Here is a 22,961-nt window from a genome sequence, read left to right on the forward strand (position 1 = left end):
TTGACTGAATCCGCATTTTTTTACATTGAACAGTTTCACTCAAAGACTGTCCCTCCCTTCCCGCCACCTAGTGGCATAACAATGTAACTGGACTGAGTGACAGCCTGTCTACAATGCGTGCAAAATTATTAGGCACGTTGATTTTCTGATCATATTTTTTTTTTCAGGCACATTTTACCAATTCCAAACCACATTAATCATAATAACTACAATTAATTTTGTATTTAATCATTTATAAGTGATATATAATTGTTCATGAAGGCTGGAAATGAAAAACACCTTATATTCAGGTGTGCAGAATTATTAGGCACGTTTTCTTTTACAGATAAAATAAGCCAAAAAAAGAGATTTAACTCAGACTGAAAAGTCAAAAATTATTAAATGCCCATGAGAAGAATGCAATACTAGAAATTGCAGCCATTGGACAGTGAAATACGCATTGGGTCAGCAGGGTCAGACAAAAACAGGTGGAGAAGAAAAGACACATGTTAACAAAAGAATGAAGAATTAAGGTGAAGAATTAAGTGTGAAACCATCAGGAACCCTCTAGTCTCCAGCGCCACCATTTTCCAGAACTGCAACCTAACTGGAGTCTCCAGAAGAGCAAGGTGTCAGGATCTCAGAGACTTGGGTTAGGTAAAGATTGAACCCCCACTACTAAGAATCACAAGCTGAAGTGTAGTAAAATACATGAAGACTGTTTTTTTTTATATAGTTTTATAGACAGACAGATTGAGAGTGACTCTTGAAGGACCAGCACCACATCCTCTTCTACCACTATTTGAAGAATTAATCTTCCAGAATACGTTTTAATAAGTTTTAGGAGTTTATTTTTAGTCCATCTCCTACCCTGAAGTCCGTTTTGCTTTTTTACAGGATTAAATAGTACACTTAAAATAATAGGGAAACATGAAACTGGGTTGTGTGAGCAGTGTAATAGTAGTGAAACATTAGAACATGTAATTATTAATTGTCGTAGGTAAGCAGGAAAGGATGATTCTGAAAGATAGGCTAAGTAAAGAAAAAAAATTGATTTGAAATGAAGGAAATATAAAACTGGGCTCATTAGAAGGATATGAGTTTAATTGTTAGTAAAATTGTATTAATAATGTTGTGAATGATAATGTATTACCGTAATATTAATAATTTTATTAGATATTTATTTAATTAGTAGCGAGTAAAGTAGGCTATTTTGATCCATACTCCATTTCAGAAGGTGGCGGTAATGCACATTAAAAAGTTGTTTGCCAACCGCCATTAAAAATCAGAAGAAGAAGAAGCAACGATAGGAGCCAGCCTCCAGTCGAGTCTTCTGAGGTGAGTCGAGCAGTTCACGGTACACTTTGTACAGTTTGATTAAGCGACAGACTCATTTCGTTATTGTTTTCATCGGGCACAGCGCTACTTGTGCGTCTTTCTGGCGTCTTTCTACTGAAATAAACATTTAGTGCTGCAGCAGCAGCGAACAAGTGAGGAAAATATGTTGAGTTCATTCAGACCTCAGTGGTTTTGTGTGTTTTTTCGATGTCTTATAGTGAGAAAAACTGAATGACAAGTCAAAAGTCAAAGTTTGAGATCTGTGAGGAGGCGACTTTTTATTTATTTATTTATTTATTTATTTATTTATTTAATTTTTGGTCAAGTAAGTTTTATTGGAAGACAATTTAAAACCTTTTTTTACAATCTTACAGATGTCTCTTTACCAATAAAAAATAAATTAAAAAGAATTATATATATATATATATATATATATATATATATATATATATATATATATTAGGGATGTAACAATATCAAAATCTCACGGTACGATACAATTTCGATATTGACCTCACGGTACGATATTTATTGCGATATTGTGGAAAAGCTCACGGTATTGTTATAGCTCACGATAGTGTTTGTGATGATAATAGCGAAAAAATACTGACATTTATTCTGCTTTTGCCAGTCAACAGGCAATTTATTGTTGTATTTATGGATTATGACAACATAAAACGCTGATCACATAGTGCTTTTAAAGTGCAAGTTGTAGTCAGGAACATCAATATTCTGTATAGTAATATTTGGTTGCATAACTGATTCTTCTGTGCAATGTTCAAGTTAAGAAGCAACTAGAACAATTGTAAACAATAGGGAATTCCCTTTAAGTGCAAACAAAGATCAAGTTAAAGGGGTGGTTCAGGATTTTCGACATCGGACCTCATTTTCAAGTGAGCCTGGTTGTTATTCATCAGTGGAGACAATTTTCAAAAAAATTAATCCAGTCCTTACTTTTGGATAGTTCGCCTATGCTAGGCTAGCGCGAGTCAACGGTGCACGTTAGCCTGCCATTAAAAACAGTTTTATAAACAGTTATAATTTATTTGCTTTTGGTGTACTGTGGAGTGGGTAAAACTGTTTTTAATGGCAGGCTAACGTGCACCGTTGACTCGCGCTAGCCTAGCATAGGCGAACTATCCAAAAGTAAGGACTGGATTAATTTTTTTGAAAACTGTCTCCACTGATGAATAACAACCAGGCTCACTTAAAAAACGAGGTCCGATGTCGAAAATCCTGAACCACCCCTTTAAGTCAGGTTTAAATGTTAAAGGCAAATAAAAGCAGCCTTTTAAAACTGGTATTTAGGAACATAACTTAAACTTAAATACAATAGTCAGTCAAAAAGCCTTTTAAAAAACACTGACCTATCATTTAGCTTATGTTCACGTTTTTCATCAGAAAGATCTAAATATCTACATTGCAAGGGAGAAGAAAAAAAAACAGTAAAAAAAAATCCTTAAACAGTCTGGCAAAAAGCCTTCTGAAAAACACTGAACTATCCTTTAGCTAATGTTCAAGTTTTTCTTTAGAAAGATCAAAAGATCTACATTGCAAGGGAGAAGAAGAGACCTCTGGGCATTTCCAATATCCCCTGCTGTTGAAAATACCCTTTCACTGGGCACCGAGGTAGCGGGTATACACAGGTAGGTCTTTGCTAATGAAGACAGAATAGGATACCGCCCTGTATTGTCTCTCCACCACTTAAGAGGGCAAGCAGACAGAGAAACTAATGCTTCTTTGCAGTAAGAGTCAATTTCTGCCTGAATTCCACCTGTGACTTGATTACTGCTAAAAGAAGAGCCAAGAAGGTCCTCAAGCGCATGCTTCTTAAGAGGAGGCACAAAGCTCGCGCTGCTGTCGTCCAGATCTGCTGGATGTGGGCTCCTGGGCAGCACATCTTGGTCCTGGTTCATAAATGATAAAAATACATTATATTAGCATTTTGTTACATTTTATTGTATTTCTCTCAATTTTCTCTATGGCACAGCGTTAACATTTTTTACCTGTTGTTGCATCTCTGTGATGCTTTGAACTTTATTCTTTCAAAGACGTCCTCTCTCTCTCCACTGCCTAGATGTTGCAAGGTCCGAAAGCGTGGATCCAAAGCACTGCTCTCCTGCATGAACTTTTCATCCTCTCCTTGGTATCTGTCAGTAAGATCCTTCAGAATGGCTGCCTTCATCTGACCAATGGCATTTGAGTCGTGATTATCTGTGGCCATGCTGTCTTGAATCATTTGTTTTAGTGGTGAAATGAGAGAGATTGTTGGTTGCGACTCATCACAGAGAACAGTTGTGGCCTTTTTTATTGGTAAAAGAATATTTATAAGATCCTCTGCATTTGCAATGTCAGATGTGTCCAAAGTGTCAGTTTCACGTGACTTGTGTCTCAGTTCATCACTCAGTAGGGCTGCAGCAACAGCTTGTTGTTGTTCAAGGTAGCGCTCCACCATGTCCAGAGAGCTATTCCATCTTGTCACTACATCAATAAGGAGTTTATGTACAGGGAGATTGAGTAGTTTTTGTTTGGTGGTCAGCACGGCTGTGGCTGTAGAACTGCGGTGAAAAAAACTTGCTACACGTCTGACTCTACCGAGGAGGCGGCTCACTGCGTTGACCTTTAAACCTGCTTGGGAGGCCACAGGTTTAGTGTGTGCGCAAAGCACCGTATGTGAGGGGACAGTTCGGCTTCCTTTACTGCTACTCGCATGTTGCTTGCGTTGTCAGTAACAACAGCGATCCTTGTTCCAATCTTGTCCAGCCCCCACTCTTTGACTGCAGATTTAAGGACTTCGGCTATGTTTACGCCAGTGTGTGATTCGCTAAGCTGTCTAGTTTGTAAAACGTAACTCTACATTTCCCATTCACTCGTCAAAACATGTGCCGTAATAGTGATGTAACTGTGAGTCGCTCTGGAAGTCCACCCATCAGTGGTAATAGCAATGCACTCAGACTGTTTAAGGTTCAACATGACACGTTCTTTTGTCTCACGGTAAAGAGCAGGGAACACAGTTTGACTAAAATGAGCCCGCGACGGCATTTGATACTTCGGCTCAAGCTTGGCCACTAAGCTTTTAAATCCTTTGCCATCTACTGCAGAAAAGGGACGTAAATCACACGCTATGTATTCCGCGATGTACCTCGTGATTTCTTGAGCCCTTGCGCTGTTGTGTGGCATAGGCTAGTTGTTGAAAATGCCTCCTTCAGGGTTTTTTGACCGGACAGGACTTTCTTTGTGAGAGAATCTGCAAACTTTTCGGGATGATGGGTCGTCAGATGACTTCGCATGTTGCTTGTGTTTCCCGTGTTGTATCGCAGTTTACTGTGGCAGTGCTTGCACATAGTCCATTGTCTGTCCACCACCTTCTCTCCTTTTGCGTTTTTTGACACGGCGAAACCAAAATGTTTCCAGACATCTGATTTAAAAGCTGCAGGGGCTGGCACAATCTCAACTTCGGGGTTGTTGTTTTCATCCTTACAAGTATCGCTGTCGGCCATGCTGGCTTGCTGTGAGCTTGTGTGGACAGCGTGCAATCCTATTGGCTTAACAACGGTTGTTGTGACGACGCAGCGCAAAGGATCATGGTCTATGTAGTTAACAATGATTTGTTCCGCGGGACTGTGGTTATTCCTCTTGCTTTTTGACGGACACCTGTCCTTTTAATATTGTAACCCAACCACGACGATATCGAGACACGTTTACCACCGCGATATCGTCAATATCGTTACATCCCTAATATATATATATATAACAAACCATCCCATACCCGACCTGTTTACATTGACTTGAAGGAATGTTAAAACATTACATAATCAAAAAGATGCATTAATCCACATGGTTTCCATCTAGATAACAGCTAAAAGAGTGCCAGATTTTGTCAAACTGCTCAAGTTTTCCCTTCAAACAGTATCTGATTTGTTCCAAATGTAAAGTAGAAGACATCTCTCCAAGCCATAACTTGACAGTAGGAACTAGGGCTGTGCCGGCAAACTTGACAACCGCACCACCGCGGTGGCTGAGTACCTACCGGCGGTGGTCCCCCCCCCCCCCCCAAAAAAAAAAATTTGTTTGTGAATTCTGTTTTACATTAATATTATGACACACAAAGCTTTGTTTACAAAAGAAAAAATAGGTTAGCATTTAAATGTTATATCGCAGATTCGCAGCCATGGAAAAGTTTTAATTCATGACGAATGAGAGAGTTGTACGTGAGCCCATAAATTTAAACTGTCGGCTTTGAATTCTGGTTTGCGATCTGGTCACCCGATTATCAGCGAATTTAACAGTATTCCATTAGTTAGGCCTATTCCATATAGAAAGCTTGAATTGTCTACTTTTAAACAAAACAATTCAAAACGAAAATAAACCGACTATGCTTATTCCGTATGAAGTGTGCATCTCTCTCTATAGGCTCGTTCACTGCGAAGATGATGAATCAGCATCGTCAACTTCATCTTTGCAGCCCGACACTGACTCAAAAAAAACCCCACTTTATTAATAAACAATTCAAATGTCTCCTTGCTATATTTGACACATTCATAATCATTACTTTTGCCGGTTCTTTGTGACAGCTGTTATGTGCGTTATTGGCAGCGTCACCCTCCGGTTACATGAACGCGTCACCGCATCGCACCAGAACATGGAGATTTTATTTTAGAGAATAATCGCACAACATATTAGATATTCTATAATTAAATAAACTAATTGAATATTCAAAAATCGGGACTCATCCCTGCATGGAATCTCTTGTTTCTTTTCCCATATTTTCGTTTCGTCTCTCGTGTCTCACCCATTTCCGAAGGGGATTATAAACGTTTCTTCCTTTGTTCGCTTTTAATTAGGTCTATTATTTTCGTATTCTTTACTCTGGTAAAGTAGCCTAGAAAAACGCTGTAGGACAGATAGCCTACATTTTTACTTGTACGTCAAATTCTTTTTAACACAGTTTGTGCTTGTTATTAGACATATAATTGTAAAGGTGCGTCAAGTTTGTAAAGCGCGCGCGGGTGATTTTAGTTTGGCTTCCTCTGGCAGCGCGCAAACATAGCCTAAACGCCTTGCCCATTTGGAAGATAAAATTCGCTCTTCATACCTTTTACAACAAGTAGAAAACATGAAGATATCAGAAAAGAGATCGATGGTCTCTTTCCTGCTCGTGTTCCACATCCCTCTCAAAGCAGAGCGGTAGGCTAGGCTATATCACACGTCTTTGTGTGGAAATATTAAACGAAAGTGTTTTTTTTTTTTTTTTTTTTTTAGATTCAACTTTATTATGTAAGTTACCAGTATTTTACTGATTATTTATTTCAATGCTTTACAGGCTTAAGTGTGTTGTTTATTTATTTTTTATTTTTTTTTTATTTCAAAACAACCCCCCAACTACCGCAACACCGCTGGTAGTTGGTCCATTTACTACCGCGGTGGTAAAAAACTGCCACCGTCACAGCCCTAGTAGGAACCTCTTTTTTTCTTCCAGAACAACAGGAGTAATTAAACTAGATGCAAGCAATTTGTGCTGTGCTCCTGACAATGGATGCATATGTTCAGAAAGTCAGGCCAGAATGATGAGTGCCGGGTCTGGCTGCATTTGCACCCTAAAAATTTCTGAAAGCACATCAAAAATTCCATTCCAATAACTCTGTATCTTGGAGCAAAAAACAAAACTATGGGATAAATCAGCATCTAGTGAACTACATCTGTCACAAAGAGGCGAAACACTTTTTTTTTTGAATAATGCAGTCTGTGAATGACCTTAAACTGAATAAGGCAGTGTCTGGAACTGATATAATGTTCATTAATATCTTTTAAACTCTTCAGACAAGTTTCCTCAGAAATTTCCACTCCTAGTACTTTCTCCCAGTCCTCCTTAAGAAATTTTGTAGAGGGAGAATTAAAGGATTGCAGCAAGTTATATATAATTGATAATGCCTTTTTACTTCCTTTACACTGATCAAGACATTTATCAATAATTGAGGGTGATGTAGTGTCCAATGAAGGTGTATGAGCACGTATATAATTCCTAATCGGCAAAAATAAAAATAAATGACTCTGTGGAAGTTTAAATGTCTGTTGCAGTTGAAAATAACCCCGTCATCTGACCGACAATTAGAACCAGCGACGCGAGACAAGGTAAATTGAAAATGAACAAATTAGTATCAGAACAGCGATGAGTGATAAATTAATTCTAGAAAACACCTAACATAAATATCTTATTCGTTGACCTTCAAACAATAATCAACACAGCCCCACAATACAGAATTTCAGAAGAACATCTCAGAACAAAGAAAAATCAAAGGAAAGAAAGGAACAGATATAACGGGTCGTGGTTATGAAAATTTGACACTTATCATAACATAATTACACTCAGAGAGTGTATTGTTGGCACTTATCTCGGATGCATGACATCTTTAAAACAATCACCCGGACCCAAAGCGGTTTTCTGCAAACTTGACGGCCTAATCTGGATCCCTGAAATAATGTTTCTTGCCGTTGAATGAGATCCTTAGTTTTGCTGGGTATTGTAGACCGTACTTGACACCAGGTTTGTCTCTCAGCAGTTCCCTAGCTCATTTGTAAAGTGTGCAGCGTTTTACAGCTGCTGGCGGGTAATCCAGGAAGATGTTGATCCTTTGCCCCTTGAAAGTGACTTGCTGCATCTTGGATTGCATCTTGCATCCTTCTGCAAAATTTCTTCCATTTCGTGAGTGTAGTGTAGCTGAAGAACGAAAGCTCACGGTGGTTCATCCTCCCCGGGCCGATTTCGCAAAGCGCGATGAGCACGATCAACAAGTGGCAGATTATCTAGCGATAAAGTCTCCATCAGAAGTTGCATGGTAAAGTCCCTGGTTTCATTCCGGACTCGGCCCCTTCCTTGATGTGTAATATGAGAATGTTCTGTCTCCTACTACGTCCTTCAAGGTCCGTGCATTTGTCCGAAAGCTGCTCTACCACCTGCTTTAAATGTCCCACTTCTTGTTCAAGCTTGGTTACTGTATCCGAAGAGGTGTTCAATCTTGGAGTCTATTATCTCCCCAATATCCGATGTTGTTGAGCATATTTCACAGCGTAGAGAAGAGATTGCACTAAGAATCGCTGCATTACCCTGCGTCCTGAATACTTTCCGCCGATGCATCTTCTGTATCAGAGTCCGAGGCGGACACGGCCTGATCCGGTACTTTACAAGGTTTGGCTGGCATGTTTAACTACAAATATCCCAAATCAACAATACTAAAAAATCAATTATTATCAAAACTTTGTTCCTTTCCTAACAATAAAGATTATTAAAAGATGTTCTGAATGTAATATTATTTGGATTTATTGTGGAGCTGATGTAGAACGCGTGCTACCCGCTCATTTTGAAACCGGAAGTCCTTCGGGGGAGACATTTTAAATCTATACATGCATGATAATATATGTAATTATGAATACAGTTTGAGTCAGTAAACATTATTGTTTGAGTTGCTCTTTATTTTTTAAAGGTTTTATGATCCTTGTTAGTTTCTGTACAAAACTGTAACTGTAGTGATTGATGAAAATGAGTGTCGTTAGTGATGGTTTTTGTGTTAGTGATGTTTTACATGTGTGATATTGTGAGAAATAACAGTATGGTCTCTCAGTAGAGCAATTTTTTAGACTTACTCAAATAATCTGGTTAGGGTTAATATTATACTACAGTGTAGTATAACGTAATATATTATATATCATCATAAAGTATAATAAAGTGAGATGATCTGCTGATGATCCTGAATGGCTTGTCAATATTAACAGATCTGCTGAAAAGACCCTTTATTTCATGACAATAGTTCTTGTTTTCACCTCATTTATTACAAGTTCTCCTGTAAATTGACACTTAGGCCCCATTTACACTGCATGGTTCAAGTGACCCAATTCCGATTTTTTCCTTTTCTCATGTGGCACAGATCGGATATGACCAGTGTACGTGTAAGCAGGAAAAAACTGCATGGATTCCGATTTTCTCAGATCGGATTCAGGCCTCATTCATATGTGGTAATAAATCGGATATGAATTGGATACGTGCATTTGCGTGTGCCATGTAAGCAGACAAATCAGATATTCCCCAGTAAATGCGAGTCGTACGTCATTAAAAAAGGGACGTCAACTCAGGTGGACACCACCAACTGCGATCACATGACTTATTAATGGTGCGATGGAGGACGAAGGCTCAACACAGTGGAGTATTTTTTTTCTCCGCCTTACGAGAGCAATGTTTTGCTGATTTTTGAAAATAGTGCGGAAAGCAAAACACTGAATTATTAGAGATGCGCGGATGAGCTCCAACGTAGGGTGACCAACCGTCCTGTTTTCCCAGGACATGTCCTGTTTTCAAGTCCTGTCCTGGCCGTCCTGTCTGTTTTTTATAAAGTGATGAAAATGTCCTGGTTTTCATTATTTTTCATTGGGCCATTAAGCGTGTACTTTAAATACATGCTTGCCTTTGCAAACAAAACATATGAAACCGGCTTCGGCTTCGCCCCGTCTTGTTATAATCAGCGCGTTCCTTAATCTGCACTTCCGCAGCGGCAAGCGCACGTCAGAATCAGAATACAGAGGCCTGTGTGTGTGTGTGTGTGTGTGTGTTTTGGTTTATATTACATTGTGGGAACCAAATGTCCCCACAAGGATAGTAAAACATGAGATCACCTCCATTGTGGGGACCAGCCAGCGGTCCCCACGAGGGAAATGGGTTAATAAACATACTAAATTATATTTTTTTGAAAATGTAAAAATGCAGAAAGTTTTCTGTGATGGGTAGGTTTAGGGGTAGGGTTAGTGTAAAGAGATAGAATATACAGTTTGTACAGTATAAAAACCATTAAGTCTATGGAGAGTCCCCACAAAGATTGGGGGAAAAGCCCAAATGATTTACAGAGAAAATTCTCGTTTTTTCGTTTCGGTCGGGATCCGTGTAAAGCAGAATGCATGAAATGCAAAGCTGGAACGTACGTGTCAGTGTCAAATAAAGGTGCTAGCGACCTAGAAGCCCACATAAAGAAAGTATAGGCTACAAGAGAACATCAGGAGGATTGATTTTATTGTTTTACTAGTAGATTGAAGTAGATTTTTAACCTGCTATGGCCATGAAAAGAAATAGTGTCATGTAAAAGGTGTTAAAAGCTAAACTTTTTTTAATAGTAGGCTATTCTATTGTTGCGGGCCAAACATTAAATGGAAGGGATGTATTACTTTATGTATTAAAGTACAATAACATAGTTGCAAGGTTGTGAATGCATTTGCCAAGTATTTTTTGATGCATTCACCCCAACCACGCCCCCACCCCTTAACCACGCCTACCAAACCACGCCCCCGTCCTGTTTTCTGAAAACTAAAATATGGTCACCCTACTCCAACGTCACCCGAATCCGCAGCCAAAAACAAATCATCCACCCGCACCAATAATTTTCTCTGATTTAAGTATCCGTACCCGATGGTCAAATTATGTATTCGTATGTGTTGTTGCGCGTGAGGATAGATGATCGTCACCTTCAACAGCGGACTCGACAGTTGATGTGCGCATCTAATATGAATGAGCGCTGCTTTTAAATGAACATTTCTTTAAAACAAAATTTATTTGACAGAATTTAATTTTCTTAATGGCATAAACAGGCTTTACTCCCTTGAAACTTAAACTGGAATGGAACATACTCATATTTTAGAGAATGTAGTTAATATTTTCGTTAATAATGATTTATCATATCCACTCGCGACCCACCCGAAATTAATCAGAATGTAATTTTTATTAGCCTACTTGACCCGCCCGATCCGCGGATTATCCACAGAGCCCCCGCGGATATGACCGCGATCTGCGCATCACTATAACAATTTTGTCTGCTTCTGCATCCATTGAATATCGAGCTGTTTTACTTCATTTTCCGGGCCAGAACGTCTACATTTGGTTGTTTTGGCAGTGTATAGTGTAAATGCAAATATCGGATATGGGTCACTTTTAAAAGATGATGTAAGCGTCGTCAAAAAAATCGGATATAGTCAGCAAATCGGAATTGGGCATCAAGACCTGCAGTGTAAATGCAGCCTTAAAGCTCATTTCATTGGTGTCAACAGACTAATGGAATCTGTTTACAAATATGTAGCCTACATTTATTTCTGTTTAAGCTTTCAACTGTTTTTCTTACCATTATTTATATTTTCAATAATTGATATTACATTACTTGTATTCAATTCTATATTTCTTGATATCTGACTGTATATCATTAATCATTTACATCATTAATGATCCTATGGCAATCACATCATTAATGAAGCTTCTCCCACAGCAATTCACCAATATTTCCTGGAATATTGCCATCAGCCTACAAGTGAAGACGAGCATCAAAACATCAGGAAAAGCTGAAATCTTCAAAGACTGAGTTTATTAAAGAACATGAGTGATCCAGAACCCTGCAGAATGAAACATACTGAAGAACAAAGAGGTTGGTGTTTATTCTTCATTCAATCATGATACTGAAAAACATTCATGTTATACAGCTTAAAAACACTTCATCACATTTAGTTAAATAGGCTAGTTAAACTATCAAATGGTACAAAAATGTTCTTGTTTGTTTGTTTTCAACAAATGGTCTGTAAAGGGTGGTTCATATTTAATTGGTCACATCAAACTAAACATTGTTTTAAGGTTTGGACATTACGTCCAGGTTTGGAGAAATATTGATAGCTTCTCATATGCTTACGTTCTATAGAGATGAGTAATATTTATTACATTTTTTGTGGATTTTTTGAAGGGACAAGTAATCGAGAAATTTATTTGCCCGTCCTGACAAGTAACCTGATTAGAAAATCAATAACAAAAAAAAAAAATGACTAGCATGATTGAACATCATCAACTAGACCAACATGGATCTACTAGACATTGATTCCATACAACTGTTCAATAAACAGTTGAAATTAAGTCATACTTACATTTACAAGTTACTTACATTTTAGATGCAATATTGACTGTTTTTGTTCTGTTTTAGTCCTGCTGTAACTTCACCGGCTGGTGTCACTGTTGGACTTTTTAAAAACAAGTGAATTTTACACTTTTTAATGTCACATTTTTTAATATTTGCGTTTTTATTTTCTGTAATATCTATTATTTTCTCATCTAGTTTTCTTGAGGAAACACTGCCTTCCTTGCCTCCTCAGAGGAAACGCCCCTGATCATAACATTTTATAGCAGTTGTCTACTTTGTTACATTAGGGCTCACTTTTATGTCCTTTTACTTCATGATCCTCTTTTTGAATTGTTTTGATGTACTGAAAAGGAAATTTTCTCTTTCATTTCAGACCTGATGGAAGAGAACGAGGAGAGTGAAGTCGAGGAGGGACATCATGTCAAACCTGGAGAAAAACAGTTGAGTCGAACAAAGACTAAAAAGAAATTTTTAAAGAAAACGAGCACCAAGAAATCTTTCACCTGCACTCAGTGTGGGAAGAGTTTTTCAAGGAAATATAGTCTAGAGATTCACATGAGGATCCACAGAGGAGAGAAGCCGTTTACTTGTGATCAGTGTGGGATTAGTTTCTCAAGGAACCATAGACTAAAGCTTCACATGAGGATCCACACAGGAGAGAAGCCGTTCTCATGTGATCAGTGCGGGAAGAGATTCTCATACAAAGGAGGTCTTGAAATTCACATAAGAGTTCATACAGGAGAGAAACCGTTCATGTGTGATCAGTGTGAAAAGAGATTCTCTAGCATCCAACATCTTCATGATCACATGAGAATTCATACTGGAGTGAAGCCGTACACATGTGATCAATGTGGGAAGAGTTTTGCACAAAAACCAGGTCTTACGAAGCACATGAGGATCCACACTGGAGTGAAGCCGTATGTATGCGAACAATGTGGAAACTATTTCACACAGAAACAAAGTCTTGATTCTCACATGAAAGTTCATACTGGAGAGAAGCCTTTTAAGTGTGATCAATGTGGGAAGCGTTTCACTCGATTAAGAAACCTTAAAGAACACATGATGGTCCACAGGGGCGAGAAGCCGTTCACTTGCGATCAGTGTGGGAAGAGTTTCTCAAGGAAACGTCAACTAAATATTCACATGAGGATCCACACAGGAGAGAAGCCGTTCACATGTGATCAGTGCGGGAAGAGATTCTCAAAAAAACAAGGTCTTGAAATTCACGCAAGAGTTCATACCAGAGAGAAGCTGTTCACGTGTGATCAGTGTGAAAAAAGATTCTCACACAAACAGTGTCTTCATGTTCACATGAGAATTCATACTGGAGAGAAGCCATACACATGTGATCAATGTGGGAAGAGTTTCACACAACAATCAGGTCTTACGGGGCACATGAGGATCCACACTGGAGTGAAGCCGTATGTATGCGAACAATGTGGAAACTATTTCACACACAAACAAAGTCTTGATTCTCACATGAAAGTTCATACTGGAGAGAAGCCTTTTAAGTGTGATCAATGTGGGAAGAATTTCACCCGATCAAGAGTCCTTAAAGAACACATGATGATCCACAGGGGTGAGAAGCCGTTCACTTGTGATCAATGTGGAAAGAGTTTCAGACGCAAACATAGTCGAGAGGTTCACATGAGAGTTCACACTGGAGAGAAGCCGCATGTATGCGATCGGTGTGGGAAGAGTTTCATCCGACCAGCAAACCTTAAGAGTCACATGATGATCCACACAGGAGAGAAGTCGTTCACATGTGATCAGTGTGAAAAGAGTTTCCTACACAAAGAAAATCTTAAGAGTCACATGAGAATCCACACTGGAGAGAAGCCGTTCACATGTGAGCAATGCGGCAAAAAATTTATTAGGGCATCAGTCCTGAAGGCACACCTGGTAGTTCATACAAAGGAGAAGCCACATACATGTTCTGTATGTGGAAAGAGTTTTTCACTGCGGCAAAGTTTACAAATACACGAGAAAATACACTCTGGTGTGAGAGAGTACATGTGCTTTGAGTGTGAGAAGACTTTTATTTCAGCAAACCATTTAAAACAGCACCAGAGAATTCACACTGGAGAAAAACCTTACAAGTGTTCACACTGCGACAAGAGATTCAGTCAGTCAGCCAATCTGAAAACACATGAGAAGATCCACACTGGAGAGAAGCTGCACACGTGTGATCAGTGCGGAAAGAGTTTCACTATTAAAACTCGACTGAAACTACACATGAAGATCCATGAGGTGGAGAAACCACATCACCGCAGTCTGAGATCACGGTTAGTAGTTAATCTTTATGTGCTGAGCAAATAAATTCTCTTATGTGTAAGTTAGGCACAGACAAATCAGCCTGTAGCCCAAGACTGGTCACCCACTGAAGCTACGCAGTGTTGAGTCTGGTCAGTACCTGGATGGGAGACTCCTGTTAAAACTGGGCTGCTGCTGGAAGAGGTGTTAGTGAGGCCAGCAGGGGGCGCTGCTCACCCTGTGGTCTTTTCGGGTCCCAAAGGCTCAGTATGTTGACCGAGACATTATACTGAAACAAGCACTGTGCTTCAGATGAGACGTTTAGCCCAGGACACACCAAGTCGGCTTTAGTTTTTTCAGCACCGTCGGCCTGTCAGTGAGAGAGAGCTCCGATTGGCTGTTCATTTAAGTGAATGAGTCCATAATAGTAAAACAGTGAGCAAAGAAGTCAGAACGGTCCAGATTGAATGCATTATAATTTTACATCATCTTACCGGAGTATTCCATCACTCAAATAGTTTCATAATAATAATATGAGTGGAATGAAGAAAGTGATCGGCATGATTAATATGGTAAGCAAATGCTGCTAAGTTTACAGTTTGTGTATCTGCAGTCCTAGTTTTGGTTTTGTGTTTTGATTGACGAAAATAGACACCAGCTAATATAGAGAGCTACTTCCTTACATGAACGCACCTGCAAGTTGACAGCCGGCTGTATACCTTTCATTGTGTTTAAGCGTGTGTTTTTTGACCAACATGTTGGCCATGAGAGGCGACAACACAGTTAGCTTTCAATTCCGCTATTTCTTTGACGTCAGCTTGTTGTGTCCCCACACTTAAAGCGAGGTCCTGACTCTCTGTGGTCATTAAAAGTCTCATGGCAATTCTAGTAAAGAGTAGGAGTGTAACCCCGGTGTCCCTGCCAAATTCCCTCCATTACTGCTTATCAATCATGGTCTCCTAATAATCCCCATCCATTAAATTGGCTCTATCTCTCTCTCTTATCCACCTATAGCTTGTGTGTGGTAGGGTTGCAATGGTTCTCTGTAAAAAACCCACCCATGGATCAGCCCCCATTCTGACGACGTATCTTTATCTTTATTATGGTTTGTTGAAAATACACGTAAAACAGACAGAGTTCGGATAATGTATGTTTCTGTTGATGGTTACGCATTCTTGCTTTCCAATACGTTATGACAGCGATGATCAAAAACGTGAATAAACCATTCATTCTTTGTAAACTTTGTTCAATAGGAGTGCTGCACACTCTAATACGATCAGTCATTTAAGCCGTCATCACTCAGGTGTTGATAGCGTGCGAGCGCAGGTAAGACCAGAACAGAACAGTACGTTACTATCTGTGTGTAAACTAAGCCGAAAGATAACTTGCACGCGTTGTGAGAAGATTTGTGTGTGAACTCCTCTGAAGCGCGCACACAGAAAGCCCCATCTCAGACAGCGCGCAAATATTCTTGAATGGACAAATTCACACACAAATTATGTCAACATGCCCGTCTTGGCAAGTATTCTAGCAAACACAGTCTGTGTTTTAAGTGAACGTAAACCGTCGAGAAAGACAATGCATGTGTATCAGTATCAGTGTACTGGATCTGTGTATTAGCCTATGCCTTAAAGGGACAGCAGCCTAATATTCCTGCTGTCTGTGTTTTTAATATTAATAAAACAACAAAAGACAAGGAAATCACTCACTGCTCTTGATTAAATAGCTTTTGTAACTAATAAGGATTAATCTTTAATTTAAAGTATCTTTGCTCTATTGTGTTTGTGCTATTGCTTGTAGTTAGAATATTATTATTTTTTCCATTTTTTTTTTTGACGGTAGTCTTTTTTTTTTTTTCAGAACATAGCACATAATTTACCGTACCGAAACCGTGAACCTAAAACCATGATACAAACCGAACGGTGAGCAATGTGAACCGTTGCACCCCTAGTGCCGACGGATAGCGTCATGCGCCGCTAAAACTTGTGCCATGTGCTGACAGATTGTTTCATGTGCCACTAAAACTTGTGCCATGTGCCAACGGATGCACTTTTTTAAGCATAAAAATTAAATGAACATTAACATGGAGCCCTGAGAGTTAGAGGTATAAGTGCAGGTTTTAATGAACAGTACCTTAAATAAGAACATTAAATGCACACATAAAAACAACACAAGTAAAGCAATGTGCATGTAATAACAATACAACCATATGTAAACAAATCAAATGAACAGCAATGATTGATTGTATGTCTGTTCTCTTCTTCTAATTAGAAAAAAGTGCAGCTGACCTAACATCCTGTATCTTATAAATGCATCTTTGTTCACTTGAGATTGAAATGCAAAAATGTCAGCATATTTACTTTGTCTGGTTTAGTAGTGCTCTTTGAGGAGACGATGTGCCCGCTGGCACTGAACACTCTCTCTGATGGCACGCTGGTTGCTGGGATGCACAGAAGCTTCCTGGCAACCCTGGCAAGGTGAGGCAGCTCTGATGCATGGCCCCTCCACCACACCAGTGGATCCTCTTCTGCTAGAATTGGGGGCAGAGACAGGTAGGACTTTGATTTCTCCTTTCACACTGTCTTCTGGAGTGGTTGGAATCTGACCCTCTTCACCTCTTTGCTGCCTTGCTGTTGAAGTTATCTTTCTCAGCAACCCGGCTAGACCTTTCCCCTCCGATGCTGCTGGTGGAGGTGCTTTGTGGTTCATCCCTGACTTGTGCAGCCAGCTTCATAGCTTCCTGGACACAGTCAGTTTCAATTTCTGAAGCCTCAGACTCATCTAAAGAGCTCCTTTTGAAGCGGGGGTCAATGAAACAAGCCATGTTCATGACTCTCTTTGCCTTCTCTGAGTATCTATTTTTGAGGTCTTCTCTCATTAACTTTTTCATCTCCTTAGTCAGGGATGTATCTGTGTCCTTTTCAACCAGAACATCAGAATTCATGTGGTCCAGGACAGGCTTGATTGCTTGGCCGATATGAGGCCGATACAATACATGTGAATACAGTAAATAAGAGACATAAAGAATATTGGTGAAACTAAATGAACATTTATTGTACATAATATTTATGCAATATTCTTATTCTTAGAAATTTAAATGTAAACAAAACGGTAAGGTAACACTTCAATAAATAACGTTTTAGTGCAGCTTCTTGTCTGCTTAAATATTTACAAAAATGATATGGTGAAAAACTTGAACAAAATGCAAACAAATGCAATGAGGTACTGTAACGCTTCAATTAATAAAGTTTTAGTGCAAATGAAAGCAGCCTTGTGTTTTTTACAAAGTGCACTTATTTGGTTTACACACACTCAACTATGTTTACAAAAATAAAATGTTTCTTGTTAAAGTGCTTTTTAAAGACTAAAGTGCTCACAGCGTTACCACCAGTCCCATTAGTCAGTAGTTCCAGTTTAACAGTGGCAAGTTGTAATTCAGGAAACAAAGTTTCTCTGCATTTTCTCCAGTGAGCCTGTTCCTCTTCTTCTCATAAATTTCCCCAACTTCACTAAATACTCTCTCGCTTGGAACAGTTGAGGGCGGAGGACAGAGATATTTCCTTACCAATGGTGCAAGGAGGCTCAGTCGTGACTCATTAAGTTTCCACCATTCCAGTGATTGACCCCTCTTTCGGTCAATAAGTGGCTCCCCAAGGTAAAGATTCAGTTCCTCTGTGATGTTCACTCTCATTTCCAGAGGTGTTTGAGCTCCAAGGATGTTGGCATAAATTTGATCAACAATACCAGTGGGTTCCTCTGCCTCTCTCCTTGATTGTTTAGGAGGACTAGTTGGTCCTTGGCCACCTTCGTGTGTGGCAGTGACTTCTGGTTGTGCTGAGGCAGTAGCATGTTCCTCCACTATCCACTTTTTGGCTTTATCCAGTGTGTCTGCAGCTGTAAACATATGGCCTTTATACCGAGGATCCAGCAGTATATTGGAAAACCTTCTTTCCAAGCTCTGCACCATTGTCTGCCTCAGTGTTTGGATTCCTCGGGTTGTGGGACCCTCTACTTGAAGAATCATGTTGCAATATATCGGTCGACCACCAGTAGATACCCATCGAGTCACCACATCATGAATCAGAGCCTTCTGTGGCATGTTTAGGGCAGCTTGTTTTTCCCTCAGTTCTCGCCCTCTCTTCCAGCTCCGTGAGAAGCCCTGGACCAGATGACGGCAGGCCTTTACTGTGAGATAATTGAATATTTAATCTCTAATCAATATTGCCATGTGTCGACGGATTGATTCATGTGCCACTAAAACTTGTGCCATGTGCCGACGGATTGATTCATGTGCCACTAAAACTTGTGCCATGTGCCGACGGATTGTTTCATGTGCCACTAAATCTTGTGCCATGTGCCGACGGATTGTTTCATATGCCACTAAATCTTGTGCCATGTGCCGACGAATTGTTTCATATGCCACTAAATCTTGTGCCATGTGCCAACGGATTGTCATGTGCCACTAAATCTTGTGCCATGTGCCGACGGATTGATTCATGTGCCACTAAATCTTGTGCCATGTGCCGACAGATTGTGTCATGTGCCACTAAATCTTGTGCGCAAAAAAGATTTGTGAAAGAAATATGATTTTCACATATGATTTGGTCTGTTGTGTGTTTTGACTCCCGCTTGTTAGGGTGTAGATAAATCATCAAACAGTGTTTTCAAACAGCAGTTCATATTTTTGTATTTGCTTTGGTGCAAACAGCATCTTTATTTTCAAAAAGTTATTTTGTTTATTAAACACAACGTTTCCTCTCCCCCACCCCTATGTGATGTCACTAAAACTCGACACATGGACAATACTCAAACAAAATAGAAATAAAATACAAATATGTAAATGCACATAATAATTAAATAATAATTTCACATATAATAATAATAATAATAATAATAATAATAATAATAATTTCAATAATAATAATAAACGGATATAAACAATAAAACAAATTACTAAAAATAAACTGCTACATCAGGAATGCTTTCAGATCCTTCCTGATGTTAGAAAGGCGTTCGACTGTGCTAAAGCTAGCATACGCATAAAAAAAAAAAACGGAAGTATACTTTGGACTTTATTCGCTGTCAGTAACACAGTCTGTTAGTGAGCCACCAAGTGGTAGTTTTATGTAAGAGCAGTGGCTCTGGACATGTGACCAAAAGCACATAACTTTGGTCAGCTTTTTTCACAGTTCAATGAAAAGATTAGAACACCTCTGTAAAAAAGTCTGTCACATTAGTTACAGTTTCTGTTTTCATAAAAGTACTACGGCTGACAAAACAGCTGAAAAGCTAAATTCGAATTTCTTTCTTAAATATCGGCAAAATTCTAATTATATTCTAATTCTAAAGGCAATACTTAATATTACAGGAAAAGGGCGCAAGCAGAAAGAGGGCGAAAGCGAGCGCAATTAAGCAAATATAAACCAAATCAGGCATCGGATCTGTAATTGAAATGGAATTCACTTTTTAAAGTGCATTAACTTTTGAAACAATTGTTGTTAAATAAAATATAATTTCCTTAATGTGGATGCAAGGAAAATTAGACACAAAACGGTGTAAGTGCATCAGTAACCTGAGAAAACACATCACAAAATAGAAAACGTCCATTCAGAAACAAATTCTACTCACTACACATCTACATATTGTTTGTCATAAACACCAGACGAACACCAGACTTGATCTGCAGCGAGTGCTGAGCGCTTTTTGTTGACAATGTTTTTAGCTGATGAAAACACATGCTCATCTCTGACCGATGTACCAGGTATGGTCAAGTATGTCGTTGCGTGATTTTTGCCACCAACTGAGAGGGTTTACGTCAGTCTTTTTCCGGCCACTTTTCAAATGAACAACGCAGCCGCACCACACTGTATTCTGTATAAGCTAACAAAACACGCCGCGTCAGTTACGTCGTCATCATATCTCGTGTGCCTCTTGACACACCAAAAATTCAAATGTACGGTTTTTGCATTCGAATGTGCAGGGTTTTTTTTAAATTCGACGAATATTCGAAATTCGAATTTTTATTTGACAGCCCTAAAAAGTACATTGACTTTTTTTACATGTAGAATTTGACAACTTACACTTAAGGTCTAACAGCAAATTTATTTTTTACTCAGAATTAGAGATGCACCGATTGATCGGCTGGTGACTGGAATTGGCCGATTTTCACGTGATCGGCCATGACGGCGACTGGCCGGTCAGTCTGACTTAAGCCGATTTTATCTGCAAATTTTCATGTCTTTTTCAATTTTTTAAAAAATGTGCATGTCTAGTGTGTTTTAACAAGAACTGGAGTAGGCTATGTCAGAAAAGAAAATTAATTCAAAAATATTTATAGAAGATTTACCCATTTAAACTTTTTTTATTATTCAGTTTGGGTTAAAGTATATGGTGTTTTATAAAAAAAAGAAATCGGAATCGGCTAAGATCGGTATCGGCAGGTCAAACTGAATGAAAAATCGGAAATCGGAATCGGCCTAGAAAATTGTAATCAGTGCATCCCTACTCAAAATGATTGCTTATCGCCTGCTTGAGGTGCTGGAGCTCATTCTGTAAAGTTAAACAGAGACTCACTCGCTCTCAAGACAAACATTTAGGCAAAATGGAAAAACTCACATGACTTTCTAACATGTAAAGAGAAGTAAATAACTGTTAAAGTTATTCAATGGGAAAAACATCTCAAGCCAGAGTAAACAACTCAGGCAAACAGGACAAACTGTGTTAAACTGAAATCTGAATTATTGATTATTTATCTGTTAAATGAAACTTGTTTGTGTTTTTGGCAGAACTACCAGAAAGCATCTGGAAGGAAAGGACAGAGATAACCCCAGTGATGCAGAACCTGCAGAATGAAACATCATGATACTGAAGAACAAAGAGGTTGGTGTTTATTCTCGAGTCCTCATTCATTTATCATGCTGAAGAAAATGTTGATGCTTGCTAGATTTACATTGTTTCAGGTCTAGAATAAAAAATGACAGACTAAAGCTCATAACCCAAGTGTATTATTTTAACTTTGAACTTTTAAACATTTTATTTCTTTCAAGTGCAAGTGGCGCCCTCTATTGTACAGGCATGAATTAGCTTTAACTTCAGTAGCAACACATATTGACGTTTGGTTTGAAAGGACCATCTGTCAACAAATTCTCACATTTTTGCATAGCTTAGACGCCAATCAGCTCGTGCCGTGTAGGAAACGATGCAATTGCTTACAGATTACATGTTAAGCCTGCACCATATAGAGTTTCATGACCAAAATACTGATTTATAACACAAATCATCGTTATGACATTAAAATAGATCATAATCGTGAACCGCAGTTGTCGACCAGATTTGATGGGATTAAAATCACTGTTAATCTATCAGTGATCTTGACTTTAAACTTCACTTTTCACTTCACATTTGTCTCCCATTTGAAATCTCACATTATTTCATGTTTCTTTTAGACCGGATGGACGTGAACAAGGAAGGAAAAACAGAAGCCAAAATTCACATGAGATTCACACTGGGAAGAAGCGGCTCAGGCTTTCGCTCTGAAACCACATCCATCTTGTTCTGCAGACAGTCTACTGAAATCTGTGATTTATCCTGGACGATGAAAAGTATACGAATAATATAATGAAAATGTAGTAGTTTTGTCAGGATAGATGATGATCAAACCTGTTCCTTGACTGAGAAGTAACTTTAGACCTTCAGCAAAATGTTTTTCAGTTTTTTTACCAATGCCTGTCAGGCCTGCTCATTTTCCTATTAAATTCCTTTTGCCTTACTAAGAATTATTTACTGTGCATTGGATATTAATAATATCATTTCATTTTTAGTCATGCAATTTACAGTACATTCATGTCCCATAATATATACATCAGTGATCCTGTGCCCTTTCTCTTGGTTTGGCAACCGTCCCCTTAAAATATCTGTGCATCGCCATTGCTCTGCAAAAATGTTATTGAACTTGTTATCTGTCTCAAAGAACAAGCAGAAAATTAGCTAAATATTAACAGCAAAACAAACTGTCAAAGAGGAGTTTCTGCAAATTCACCATATGTGGGAATGTCCACATAAGAAATGAAGGGAGCTTTTACGGTTTCACACAGATTTTTTCCCACAAAACTTTATTTTAGTCTCATCTGACCATCAAACCCAGTACTATTGAAAGCTCCAGTAATGTCTGGCAAACATGAGTTTGCTGTTTGATGTCACCAAAGGCTTTTTATTGCAACCTTACCAAACACATTGTGGTTATATAGGTGAGGTCTGATCATAGTTTTGGAGACTTTCTGATCTCAAGACCCAACTAACCAATCATTTTAGCACACATATTTTGGAGAAAACCCTTTTTGTATCATCTATTACACATTTATTTGTGTAGTTTAACTGCAGTCAAAGGTAAAAAAAAATGTTTTTTATTTTTTTACCAATGACCATTATTGCCATTATTTCACATGATCAATGTTTGTATGC

The 22,961-nt window shown here is 38.8% G+C and overlaps 1 protein-coding gene across 2 annotated transcripts; it reads left to right on the forward strand.

Annotated features, from left to right (window-relative positions):
* The first annotated feature begins 1,266 nt into the window (after positions 1-1,266).
* LOC311087290 (uncharacterized protein) lies at positions 1,267-22,276 on the forward strand. 2 transcript variants are annotated; one of them, XR_014607207.1, is made up of 6 exons: positions 1,267-1,317; positions 11,613-11,768; positions 12,622-14,533; positions 16,876-17,053; positions 21,287-21,380; positions 21,947-22,276. XR_014607207.1 is itself a non-coding variant. In XM_084120596.1 (5 exons), the coding sequence occupies exons 2-4, from the start codon at positions 11,720-11,722 to the stop codon at positions 21,351-21,353; spliced, it is 2,028 nt and encodes a 675-aa protein (XP_083976722.1). In that variant the 5' UTR covers positions 1,267-1,317; positions 11,613-11,719; the 3' UTR covers positions 21,354-21,380; positions 21,947-22,276. The 2 variants fall into 2 exon arrangements, 1 of the variants encoding a protein (XP_083976722.1); XM_084120596.1 differs by lacking the exon at positions 16,876-17,053.
* The last annotated feature ends 685 nt before the right edge of the window (positions 22,277-22,961 follow it).

Source organism: Abramis brama (assembly GCF_963993115.1).
Source record: "Abramis brama genome assembly, chromosome: 7".
In the NCBI taxonomy this organism is placed as follows: Eukaryota; Metazoa; Chordata; class Actinopteri; order Cypriniformes; family Leuciscidae; genus Abramis; species Abramis brama.